Source organism: Vulpes vulpes, chromosome 1 (genome assembly GCF_048418805.1).
Source record: "Vulpes vulpes isolate BD-2025 chromosome 1, VulVul3, whole genome shotgun sequence".
NCBI classification, from domain to species: Eukaryota; Metazoa; Chordata; class Mammalia; order Carnivora; family Canidae; genus Vulpes; species Vulpes vulpes.
This window is the reverse complement of record NC_132780.1, coordinates 104339874-104353789: the sequence shown is the minus strand read 5'-3', so window position 1 is coordinate 104353789 and position 13916 is coordinate 104339874. Positions and strand designations below refer to the sequence as shown.

General features: G+C 43.7%; 1 protein-coding gene across 4 annotated transcripts in view; it reads right to left on the bottom strand.

Annotated features, from left to right (window-relative positions):
- Nucleotides 1-10874, bottom strand: part of TBC1D23 (TBC1 domain family member 23) — a 56879-nt gene extending 46005 nt beyond the window's left edge. For 2 of the 4 annotated variants that reach the window (XM_025989930.2, XM_025989928.2), the window contains exon 1: nucleotides 10582-10874. In XM_025989930.2, coding sequence (XP_025845715.1) covers nucleotides 10582-10634 — 53 coding nt within the window. In that variant the 5' untranslated portion in view covers nucleotides 10635-10874. The remainder of the gene's footprint in view (nucleotides 1-10581) is intronic. The other 2 variants (XM_025989929.2, XM_072721573.1) reach the window with 1 other exon arrangement.
- Between the last annotated feature and the right edge of the window lie 3042 nt (nucleotides 10875-13916).

Genomic DNA, 13916 nt, shown 5'->3' with positions numbered 1-13916 from the left:
AAGTTAGATTCTCTCCTTAAAACACTCTCCTTAAGTTTCCATAACTTTCCTATACCTCTCTCTAATATTTGCTCTGAATTTTCCTTCCCTGCCAAAAAAGTACTTTAAAAAAAAAATTCATGAGAGACACAAGGAGAGGCAGAAACATAGAGGGAGAAGCAGGCTCCCTCTGGGGAGCCTGATATGGGACTCAATCTCAGGACCCTGGGATCAGGACCTGAGCCAAAGGCAGACACTCAACCACTGAGCTACCCAGGTGCCCCCAAAATTAGTCTTTTATTTAAACCTTCAATAAATATATATTGAGCATCACTACCTGCTAGCCACCGTGTGAGGTACCAAAGATCTAGCAGTGAACAAAAAGGCGTGCTCTCATGTAGCCTATATTCTAGCTGGTAATTCCAAAGTTTATCTCAAGTCCTAATATCTGAAACCCACTCAAAAAAGGTGGGAGGAGGTCCCTTTCATGTGTATATAATCTGTTTAAATTTGCCTGGAATGTACATCACTATGAGCACAAATTAAACCATGACAGGCCAGTTTGACTATATATATAGATAAATATAAATATAAATATAAATATAAACATATATATAACATATTACATCCAGGTACAAGCCTCTGATCAATTATTTAAAACTCAAAAATGACCAGCTAACTAGTTGTAAGTACCAGCAGATTGTGTAATAGTGTCAAGTTGCACACGTTAAAATTGTGGTTTCAAGACTTACTTTTTGCCACCTTATTTCTGGTTATTTCTTAACGCCCAGGTCATGAGAACATCAGCAACAAAAGCTTTGTCTGAATTTATTTTGCTACTATTGTTTTTTTTTTTTTTTTTTGCTACTATTGTTAACAAACTGGTTATAAATTACTACCACACCAATACTCGTTTATTAGTTCCTGAATATTTTGTGTAATATTTGGTAATAATGAAAATCACACAACTTTGTTACACATTCACTCCTGAAATAGATACGGAATAAGTTCATGACCATAATATGTACTGTGTAACTTATTTTTATTTATTTATATATATTTTTAGGTAAACTCTATATGGGACTTGAATTCACAACCCTGAGATTAAGAGTCCCATGTGCTACTGACTGAGCCAGCCAGGCACCCATGTGTAACTTATTTTTAAATACCAATCTCAAACCATCAAAACTTTTTTTATAAAAAAGGTTGTTTTGTTTTTGAGAGAGAATGCGTGTGCATGTTGGTGAGCAGGTTGGCATGGGGGGTTGGGGGGCAGAGGGAAAGGGAGAGAGAGAATCTCAAGCAGGCTCATGCCCAGTGTGGAGCCTAACATGGGGCTCTATCTCACAACTCTGAGATCATGACCTGAGCCAAAATCAAGAGTCTGATGCTTAACCGACTGAGCCACCCACGTCCCCTCAAACCAGCAAAACTTTCTAACAACAAACAGTATGAGACATATTAAAAAATGACCATGATACCTTACTGTCCATGAAAGCACAATCTGGTAATGGCAAAATTTTCAAGTTATCTGGATTTCTGTCACACTTATTACAGCATTTTAACAAGTTGTATATTTCAATGCCAAGAGAAAAAAAAAATCCCATTCACCAGCTTTAAAAAAAAAAAAAATTAGTGAAACTCTGTATCAGGATCAAATCCACAAAAGTAGCTTTGGGAGATTCCGTTACCAAATAATACAATCCTCTCCAGAATTTATGCTTAAGCAGGACCTTGCGCCAAGGAAAGGTGTAAATCTAGTCATCCTGTGCTTAACAAGCCTAACTGTACAGTGCTATAGAGTAGTATTTCAGCACTGTACAAAAGGCAAAGGAGACAGAGATCGTAGAACACTGATCTGTAAGCTACTAATATTAAGTCACTACAAATGGAACAGTGCTTTGAATCTTTAGACTTGAAAAAAAATCTTTAGACTTGGGACGCCTCGGTGGCTCAGCGGTTAAGCGTCTGCCTTCAGCTCAGGGCATGAACCAGGAGTCTCAGGATGGAGTCCCACGTCAGGCTCCCTGCATGGAGCCTGCTTCTCCTCTGCCTGTGTCTCTGCCTCTCTCTGTGTGCGTCTTTCATGAATAAATAAATAAAATCTTTTAAAAAAAACTTCAGACTTATTTTTTTATAGGAAGAAGAAATACTTTTGTTGTTTTTTAATTTATTTTTTATTGGTGTTCAATTTGCCAACATATAGAATAACACCCAGTGCTCATCCCATCAAGTGCCCCCCTCAGTGCCCGTTCAAACTTATTTTTGATCCATAATCCACATAGATCAAATTATACCGATAGTACTAATGAAGTGTGCTTCTTAAAAAATAAAAAAAAAAAAGCAGCTTCTCATAACTTTACTCTATGTGTAATGTTGCAATGCAATTGCCGTAAGATTTTCCTTGCACAATGGAAGAATATCTTCTCTACGAAAAAAAGGAAGCTGACTTTAGACAGTGCTCCAAATCCTTTCCTCTTTCACACTTCCTCAAAATAAAAAGTCTCTAACATACTCTTCTTTTCTCTACATATGAGGTGACTTTCCAGCACTTTTTAAAAAAGATCTACTTAATTTATTTTTGAGAGAGAAAGAGAGCATATTCACAGGCATATACAAGCAAGAGAAGGGGCAGAGGGAGGGGGAAACAGACTGCCCACTGAGTGCAGAGCCCGATAGATGTGGGGCTCCATGTCAGAAACCTGAGATCATGACCTGAGATGAAATCCAGAGCCAGGCACTCAACTGACTGACCCACCGAGGCACCCCAACTTTCCAGCACTTTCAATGCACAAACAAATGCAACAGGTTCCCCACCCCTCGGCCTCACCAAAGCAGTTTATTAACAAAACATGTATGTCCTTTGCCCAAGAGAAAGAATGGGATGAAAACAACACAAGTCAATATAAAACAGCACTTACTTGTTTCTATCACAAGTTTCTAATTTATCCAAAATGCAATAAGGAAAGAAATGCTACCAACATTCCTTTCCTTGAAACCATCATTTTAGAAAATAAAGGAACATTACTACAAATGAGGTGGCAACAATGCAAGTCTTTCCAAGGATACTTTACCAATGGAGATTGGTTTGGCAAAGAAATACATGATAGATTTTTTACAAAATTGCATTCCAATCATCAATGAGAATTTATTTGATTAAAGAGAATATCACTTATTTTCATGTCAGTGGTTAAATCTAAATAGAATCTACAAAATAAAACTCAAGAATTGCCAGTATTTAATTACTCAGCTATCTGAGATAAATACATTCTTCTATGGGTCACTTTTATACTTCAAAACAAAGGCTAGAAACTTCTGAAAGGGGAAAGAAACCACAAGAGAGTTACATTAAAACCAGGTTTCTTGGGACATCTGGCTGGCTCAGTTGGCTGAACATCTATCTGCCTTCAGCTAGGCTCCTGATCCCAGGGTCCTGGAATGGAACCCTGTGTCAGGCTTCCTACTCAGTGGAGAAGGTCATCTGCTTCTCCCTCGCCCTCTGCTCCTACTCCCCCTTGTGTTCTCTCTCTCTCAAAAATAAATAAAATCTTTTTAAAAAGCAACAACAAAAAGCCAAGTTTCTTGTTTCTCCAATATCCCTGAATAAAAACAACAGAAAAATTACTGAGCTGATAGTTACTAAATTGTATAGTTACTTATATTTTCTAATTAAATATCACTACTATGTTCTAACAGACTGTAAATAATTCTATTTATATATGATATAGGTACACGAAATATAATTAATTATTAATATACTTAACCGAATTATACAAATACATTTATTTATTTTTTTTTTGAAACAAATACATTTAAATATAAACATGTAAGTACATATTATCTAAATGTGATATATAAGCATATTATTTCAAGATCAAAAAACTTATTTTTGGCAAGGATATAAGATTACATTATGAAAACTAAAGATATATAAAGCTATAGTATATAATGCTCTGTATCACATCTCACCATATCGACCATGAATTGTACCTTCTTGTATATATAAGACAATGTGGTACACAGTTTATGCACATCCTTTCAGCTTTAGAGGTGCCGCAGATAACAAATGCATATGTTTAACAATGCACATCTTAGAAAATTGTGTCTTTCAAAACACAAAATTGAGTATAGGACTAGTATATTTTAATTTTTAAAAAATTAAGTAGGCTCCACACCAGCGTGGAGCCCAACAACAGGGCTTGAACTCACAACCTTGAGATCAAAACCTGAGCTGATATCAAGAGTTGGATGCTTAACCAACTGAGCTATCCAGGTGCCTCAGGACTAGCATATTTTTAAATGGGCTCTCTCTAGGTGTCTGTTATATACGTGAAGTACACAGTATATATGCAATCAACTTTAGAAAGAACATAGAGCTTAAAGAGATATAAATTTAAGTCCCAGATTTTCCGCTAACTAGATTTGTGGTCTGACCATCCTAAGCCTGTCTTCTCATCTCTAACAAGAAAACTACAATAATTCGTAACTTCCCCTTCTCATAGAATTGTTGTAAGCACCAAATGAGATAGTATATATAAGCATACATAGGAGATAAAACCCTATGCAAACATATAATATTTTCTTATAGCTTGCTAAAATTATTAAATATCACCATGGCAACTAGTTTTATGTAACTGCTTTAAAGCAAGAAAAGCACGGGAACCCTGGGTGGCGCAGCGGTTCAGCGCCTGCCTTTGGCCCAGGGCGCGATCCTGGAGACCCGGGATCGAATCCCATATCGGGCTCCCGGTGCATGGAGCCTGCTTCTCCCTCTGCCTGTGTCTCTGCCTCTCTCTCTCTCTGTGACTATCATAAATAAAAAAAAAAAAAAAAAAGAAAAGCACATATTACAGCATTCCCACCCAACTATGAAATGCTATGTCAGCTTTAAGACAAGAAAAAACTCCTTTAACCCTCAAGAAAAAGAAAGGAAACTTGAAACAAAATATTTAATGATTTTATTACTGACCATTTTCTCAGCTCAGATCAAAGGTCAAAGGTTAGACCCTTAAAAACAAATACACATGAAATTTCAGGAATTAGGGTTTTTTGTTGTTAAATTGGCTCTTAACTTACTGTTCTTGTATTTTAACAAGAGACAATTTGTTCTTGTACTAACATAAGGAACTGATTTTCCATTTATAATTCTTAATATCTAAATAAATCATTTCAAGTACTGTCCCCTTTCAAGCTAAATAATCCTATGCCACTCTGATAAAGTGTCTAATTTCTAAAACACCAGTATGTCGGTATCTTCAGAAGATATCGTCACCTATCATCCCTAGGGCTAAAAGGGTGAAAAAATGGAAGTGCCCAAGCAAGTAAGAACAATGCAACTTCTGGTTTTTAATCGGTCTCAAATTTTTTCTTAAACACCGTACTGCAGCTTGAATATAACCAGTAGTTAGTTAAGGTCTGCTGAATGCTTTGCTAAACTCTGTTTTGCTTTTTGATACATGAGGGGAGCCACTGTTTTTAGTTTATACCAAGCAGAATCCATATTTTAGCATAAGCAGCAGCAATTATTTGCCAAGCATAGTTTATCAATTCTGTTCAGAGGACACCCAGTTGTAAGTTGGCTGTGTATTGGAGCACACTTAACAATGATGCTCCAGAGTTACCTGACTTGCCTCTAAGATAGGGAATGCACCTGTACTCTCTATAGTAAGCACAAATAAATGAAAATAAATTAATTATATACATTTTTGGGGCATGCAAAAGCCAATTACTTACATTCACAGGAACAAAATCCTAGAAGTGAGTTATTATTTAGGAATTACCTTTAAAAACCGTAAAATGTGAATTATAGGAAAAACATTCATGTAAATCACATAAACAAAATAAGTCTTAATTTCTAATCGTTGTCTGCATTCTACCTACAGTTTACAAAATCAAACAGGTGTCACTTAAAAAACCCCCAATTCAAGACAGTAAGGTTTATTTTCTCTTCATTTTCTGTAAGGTAATATCTAGTCTGCCCAGAACCACAAGTTGTCAATATTCCTCTTAAACGAGTTCCATTCTCTTTCATATTAAATATATTTCTTTATTGAATATATCATGTCTGGAATTGCAATCATCCACTCCTTAAATACCTCCTCATATTTCAATGCTTATGAAATGGGAAGCACGGAGAACACTATTTACAAAGTGCACAGAACTTTCAAAAAGACCCTTTTATTCCCAAAACAATTCTATTCACATTTCAGATGAACAATAAAAGTTTCTTTATAAAATGCTTTTATAATTTTAAGAAAAGTTTACCAATAATTTAAGAAGACTTTAGCAATAAAACCATGACTTTAAAGTGAATATTGTACAAAAATTTTAAACTAAACAGAATACCAACAGTTGTTGCAAAACTAATATCTATATAAAAACATTTTTTAAATCATGGCTTTAGATTTTTAGGCATTATGTCAGGAAGAAAGCCTCAGAAAATGAGAAACTCTGGTTCAAATCTAAGGCTAACTGCTTCAAAACTGAGAAGAGGAATTATCAAACTTTGAACTGTAAAAATTTAACATCTTTGATTTTTACAAACCCGCAGTTTGTTTAAATTTAAATAATTTCAAACTTGCTGGCACCTGGCTGGCTCAGTCAGTAGAGTATGAGACTCTTGAGTTTGGGGTCATGAGCTCAAGACTCACATTGGGCACAGGGGTTTACTTAACAGAAAAAAAAATGTTTAATAATAATTTCAAACTTGCTATAAACATTTTTAAAGAATTTCTCCACACTCTCTGAAGTTTCAGAAAGTTAGAGAGCTGAGTATTTTCTGTTATCCTTGGTTTTCCATAAAAAAGTGAGCATTTTACAACCAATTACATGGTTCACAAAAAGAATGGAGTTAGAAAATATATATGACATGACAGCTTGGTATGCTATTACACATGATTTTACAAAAGTCATTCAGTCAATAAACATTCACTGAGCCACCTGCTATAAGCCACCGCCCTTGAGAAGTCCACTATGTACACAACGATGATAAATCATGCAATCAGATAAATTGCAATATAATGCGTTGGGTGAGAAAACATAACAGATAATATATAGAGATAAATTCCTCCAGCCAACTCATTTTGAGACATACATCATCTAGAAACTTGCTAAAGAGTATAGTCCAGGAACCAGCAAAATAGCCATCACCTAGAAGCTAGTCAGTCAGAAATACAGAATCTCAGGTCCCAAGCAAATCTACTGAATCTGCATTTTAACAAGATCCCCAGGTAATCCTAATGCACATTTAAATTTTGAGAAGCACTGGCCTAGAACATAACTGAAAATAGGTAAGTGTCATCTTATACTTTTTTTTTAAATTTTATTTATTTATGATAGTCACACACAGAGAGAGAGAGAGGGAGAGAGAGAGGGGCAGAGACACAGGCAGAGGGAGAAGCAGGCTCCATGCACCAGGAGCCCGACGTGGGATTCGATCCCCGGGTCTCCAGGATCGCGCCCTGGGCCAAAGGCAGGTGCCAAACCGCTGCGCCACCCAGGGATCCCTCATCTTATACTTTTAAAAATCTTTGGAACCCATACTGAGCCTTTTTACAAATATATACTTAATTTTAACATAGCTACCTAGTTTCACAGATTAAGAACTGGGAAATACCACTAACAACAAAGAGAGAAAACAGAAAAAAAAAAAAAACTAACAGAAAGCAATCTCAAAAAGAGATGGTTATACAGGGCCATTTAACATAGCAACAATCTTCCCTTTTTGCCTAGACAGGTCACTGTATTACAGAAGTATAATAGTAACTGATCTTCTTAAATGTGCCTACTCTAACTAGACCACAAATTCCTTGAGGACAGGGACCTAGTTTTATTCTTACACACTTATATCTACAAACTGAATGACCCTAAGTCACTGAGGTAAGTTCAGGTTAGGCAAAGAGATATATAACACATTTCAGAAAAATTTCCATCTGACAAAGGTACAATAAAAACATGAAGTGGGATGCCTGGGTAGCTCAGCAGTAAGTATCCAACTCGTGGTTTCTGCTCAGATCATGATCTCAGGGTCATAAGACAGAGCACCGCGTGGAGCCTAAAGATTCTCTCTCTCTCTCTCTCTGCCCCTCCGCCCCCACCTCCCCACCACACATGCTCTCTTTCTCTCTCAAGAACAAACCCTCCCCCTTCCATAACAACCTCTTCACCAGTCTAAGAACAGAGGCTTTACCAAATCTATGGCTCCAAATCCAAATGTCTTCTCTGACTGTATTCAAACTCGCACCTAGGGTACACCCGAGTGGAGTACGCAAAGAAAAAGATTACATACATGGGAATGGAAGCAGAGCAGAAACCACAGAACCCCTCCGGGTTCCTCCATTCATAAAAATAAAAACGACAAAAATTGAAAGCCACAAAAAAGATACAGCAACTGTAGAAGAGAACACATGCTACTTTTAACAACTATTAATTCCATGTTCTTTGCCTGTGAATCACTGGTATTCACAATCCTCCTAAGAGCTTCTCAAAGATACTTTACTCTAGAAACATTTCTCCTCATGGCCTCCAATAAGCTGATCAGAGTCAGTTTATGATACAATTCACCCTTCCAAGACAGCACATTTATGAAGTTCTAGTCATTACTCCCCAAACAATCATTAGTTTTCTTGCCTGTGTCCATGCTCCAGCTATTACTCCATTCAGAGCCCTTTCCCATCAGTGAATGCACTATCCAGTATGTTAGCCACCAACCGTGTGTGGCTACTTAACATTTGACATGTGGCTAGACCCAGTTGAGATGTAAGGTAAAGGTAAAATGAAATATATGTTGAATTAAGTGTTACAAAAAGAGATGTAAAATTGTCTAATTGGTTTCTTTTAACAATATGTTGAAATAATATTTTGGGTATAAATAAAATAATTTCAACTGGTTTTGTTTTGGTTTTTTTTTAATTTTTATTTATTTATGATAGTCACAGAGATAGAGAGAGAGGCAGAGACACAGGCAGAGGGAGAAGCAGGCTCCATGCACCGGGAGCCCGACGTGGGACTCGATCCCCGATCTCCAGGATCGCGCCCTGGGCCAAAGGCAGGCGCCAAACCGCTGCGCCACCCAGGGATCCCTTGTTTTGGTTTTTAATGTGGCTACTAGAAAATGTCAAATTACAGGGGCACCTGACTGGCTCAGTCAACCGAACATGTAACTTTTGATCTCAGGGCTTTGAGTTCAAGTCCAGGTTGGGTGTAGAGATTACTTAAATTTTTTTTTTACATCTTTTTTTTCTAAAAAGGAAATTTTTAAATTACATGTGTGGCTCACATTACACTTCCACTGTACAGCACTAGTCTAAATCCTGTGGACTCTTCAAGGCCTAATTCAAACAACTTTGCTTCCTTGACGCTTTCTCCAATAACTGCAAGTGGAAGCGGCTTCTGTCCCCCCTGAAACCCCATAGCGCTTACACTCACATTCCCAAAGAGCTGGATCAATTTAACTTGCTACTGAGTGTAACTGTCACAGCTCCAATATAAGCAAATTGAGAAAAGAAACTACATCCAGGTCACCGGTGCGTCTTCCTGCTGAATCTTGGAGTGCACATGCACGCACCTAGGCGGTACTGGATGTCCGCGGATTCGGGGCTGGGTTTCTCAGTTACTATCTTATCTGAACCTTTCGATGATCCCATTTCTTTCTCAAGGATTAAAGTCCACGTCTAAAATGTCCCGTATGATTCTCAGGCCAACAGCTTATTACACGAGCTGTATACATGTCATAGGATGAAAAAGCAAATCTGAAACTATCTAACACATACAGTCAATGTACTTCAATATAAAAATTCAAAAAGCCTCTAGAGGCTCTATCTTTTTTTATGATACTGTCCCTAAAAACGTCTTGTAAAGATCAACTATCTCAAAAGTAGGAAGGATCCTTTCCCGAAGACTAGCGACACTGGATAAAGCCCACCAAACATGACGGGAGGGGCCCCCGGTTGCCCCGAGGCGGCGGGGTAGGCGCAAAGGCTGGGCAGCGGCGAGCGCGGCTCCCGCAAGCCCCCGGGGCCGCACAGGTCGGGCTCTGGGGAAAGCGGCAGGAAGAAAAACGACTTGTGAGGCCCGAATCGTCAGAACCGTTGAAACGCAAAACAAATAAAAACTAGAATAAGAACTATCTCAAGTCCGTGGGCAGGATCTTCCCCGGCGCGTCGCTCCCCCGCAGGCAAGGGTCGCGGGGTCACGCCGAGGGCCGGGTCCTCAGATGCGATCCCCGCGCCTGGGACGTGCGTCCCCGAAACTTCCCCCCGAACCAACCTACTGGAACTCCCGGGACCACGGGTCTCGGCTGAGCCCTGCCCTGAAGCCAGCCTCTCCAGCGCGTCCGGGACCCCGGGACCCTCACGGGAGCCCCGCGGTGAGGCCCAGGCGCTGGGCGACCCGCTCTCCCGCGGAGGCCCGCCGCAGCCCGTACGGCGGCCCGCACCGGCCGAGAGGGCCCGGCCCGCAGAGGGGGCGGGGCAGGCCAGTGGACGCGGCCCAGGGCGGGTCCCCGCGCTCCACGCCGGCGCCCGCCGGTGCCTGCGGGGCCGGCGGGAGCGGGGGAAGGAAGAACCGAGGGGCAGCCGGAGTCAGCCCCGGGCTTTCACTCACCAGCCCTCACCGCTCGACGTTGGCCGGGGCTGGACCTCTTCTCCTTCCGCCATTGCTGTTGACGTCCACGTCACTTTGCCGAAAAGTGGACCCGGCGCCGGGACCGACTCCTGAGACTCAATGTCGTAAAAGATCCTCGGAAGTCTGGGAACGAGCTTCGGGAGAGGAAAGGAGAAAGGGAGGAGGCGGCCAGGGACGGGCGGAACGCAACGTCACGACGTCCCCACGGCGAAAGGCGGCGGGGCGGGGAGCGGGGGAGGAGACCTGGTCCGAGCCGCTGCCCCGTCAAAGACTACGAGTCCCAGGATGCCCCGGGGAGCCGGGCGGAAGGAGGGCGTGGTAGTGGGCGGGACTCGGCGGGGAGTGGGCGGGGCCCGGCGGGGGAGCGCGACCCGGCCCGGCCGCGGCGGGCGTCGCGTCTTCGCGTCCTTGCGGCTTGTCCGCCGCCTTGGGCGTCCTACTAAGCAAGACCGGAATTGGGAGCCGCAGCTCGTGGAGGGCGGGGCGGGGGAGCGTCGCGGAGTAGCCGCACCGCAGCCCTTTCCCGCTGCGACCGCGGGGTCCCGGGAGAGTTGGAAGCGAGGGAAGGTTTGCGCGGCGCGGTCCACGGAGCACCAGGCGGGCCGCATGCTTTCGGCCTCAAAACTTGAAAGCTGTTGGGGAAAAAGCGCTAAAAATAAAGGAAACGGGCTCTAGGCTCCCGCCTTTATATATAGCTTCCGCATAACACGGGAGGGCTTCACGTTAGGTTTCTAGAGCTCCCGGGGTCGCAGACAGCTGCCGCTCCGCTTCCTCCCACGGCCGTCCTCGCCGTCCGTCCGTCCGTCCGTCCGCGCAGCGGTGCCTGCAGCTCCAGGCTCCGTCCGCGCGCCCAGCGCCGTCGAGGCCCCGGCTCTCGGCTCCGTGACTGGCCCCGGGGACGCCAGCTCCGGGGGCTGCGTCGGGGGAAGTGCCCGTGCCGGTGCCCGTGCCCGTGCCCGTGCCGGTGCCCGAGCCTGTGCCTGCCCTGGAAGCCTCCCCCGCCCCCCCCCCCCAAGTGCAGGTGCCTGAGACGCGTGGCTGCGTCCCCCGAACGGGACGTTAAATGCAAACAACATTGCAGAGGGTCGGAGAAGGCGCGGCGTTCGGAAGGCGCAGCACGATATACTGTAAGGGCAGATGCAGGTGTGCTTTCAGACATGAAAGGGAAAAAAATAAATAAAGATGAAGGGGAAGGACGGGAGAACTGGGATGAACGGCAGTTCTCACGCAGCCACACGGTAGAACGAGAGCTTATTCAAAAACGACGGACACCCAGGGCCCCCCGGCCCCGCCCACTTCCCCTTCCACCACCCCTGGGCGACCCGCACTGAGGGGGCACTTGGGATGAGCACTGGCCTTAGGTTGTATGCTGGCAAGTCGAACTCCAAAAAAAAAAAAAAAAAAAAACCTTAAAAAACAAAGACGACTGACCGCAGGGGAAAGAGCCGAGCTCCATTCCAACCGGTGCAGAGGTGCTTAGATGGGGAGGGGGAGACTGGGGCTCAGTAGAACTGTTTTCTTTTATTTATTATTTATGATAGTCACAGAGAGAGAGAGAGAGAGAGAGAGAGGCAGAGACACAGGCAGAGGGAGAAGCAGGCTCCATGCAGGGAGCCCGACGTGGGATTCGATCCCGGGTCCCCAGGATCGCGCCCTGGGCCAAAGGCAGGCGCCAAACCGCTGCGCTGGGGCTCAGTAGAGCAGAGAAGTGACCAGTCAGGGAGGCTCGGCCAGCCGGCTGCGATGAGGCAGCTGCACCTGCTCGCTGGCAAGCTGTGGGGTCAGCACCTGTCCTCCTCCAGAGCGGGGGGGGGGGGGGGGGGGGGGCGGCCTGTCCTTCCTGATTACATTTCAAAGGGATGATTCTCAGGTTCCGGAGAAGGACACTCTGGGCTGTGAGAGGAACATACTCCCAGCGGTCAGCCCTTTCTAACAGACGCCCAAGAAAGGGAAGCCAGGAGCCTGGGGTCAGGATTGGCTGCAACAAAGAGGAAATTCCCCCTGGCGCTTGAACTCTCAATCGGGCGTCTTAGTGGGGGGCTGCATCTCCACGGGGGCTAGAGCCCTCCTGGGGCCGTGCTCTTAGGTTGCTAGAAACCGTGTGAGAGTTTGGTCACATGTCTTCGTGCAGAGGTTTGCATGAGTCGTTATCCGCGGAAAGTCCTGCAGCTCTCAGAATTACATTTAGGGAAGGAGAAGGAATGGTTTCAATTATATTTTTAATATTTTGTGTTGTGCCCAAGACTGCGAAAACGAGAAAACCACCAAGGAGCCGACACGGATGCAAGTACATGAGGGTTTATTAACAAGCTGGAGCTTGGGTCCGAGTATACCCCACGGGGCGGGCGGGCGGGGGGGGGGGACTTGAACCCGGAGGAGGGGTACAGCTGGGTGTTTATGGGCTGGTCTAGGGGTAAGGTGGGGTTTTTCTAGGGTGGGGGTGTGAGAATCTCCAGTAAAGAGGTCCCACGAGCTCTTGCTTCCGTATTCCGATAAGGGCTGCTTTGTGGTTTTCTCTGTGGCCGGGCAGGGTAAGGCGGACTGGGTACCTGGTGACAGTGGCCGGAGATGGCAGCCCAAGCTCCAATGGCTGGACTTGTGCCGATGTTAAACTTGAATGGCCCTAATTTTCTCGGCCTCCACATTTTGTTTCTTAAGAGCTGGGAAGTGTAGTACAGTAGGTGTTCCATATTCTTTTAGAGTCTTTGGTATACAGATTTTTTTCCCCATGATTTTAAAACTATTTGACTAAAATAAGCAGAAAGCATAGTCCAGCCATTTCATTAGCAACCAAAACCATGTTTAGGCGGATGATGCAGAGCCGCATGTTATTATACCCACTTCCAAGCCCAGGACCTTACCAGGATGTTCAGTCCTTCTGTGGGGAAAATTTCTTTTAACATGGAGATGAGGGTTTTGGTGACAACCATCAAAAAAGAGTAAAAGGCATGACTCTAGGTCAATTTACCATCCTAATTTCAAGACCTCCACTTCATCACTTCAATTGCTGGTGGGTTTTCAGAAGCTTTTCTAAAATGGTTTTAAACACTATTATTATATTGAGGCGCCTCAGTGACTCAGTTGGTTAAGTGTCTGCCTTTGGCACAGGCACTGATGCCAGGGTCCTGGGATGGAGGCCCCAGGCCAGGGTCCCTGCTCAGTAGGGAGCCTGCTTTTCCCTCTTCCTCTGCCACTCCCCCTGCTTGTGTGCTCTGTCAAATAAGTAAGTAAAATATTTTTTAAATGTTTCAACTTATTAAAAAAATTCTATCAGTTATTTGACAAGCAATTGTTCACTCGCTGAGGTGTTTCCA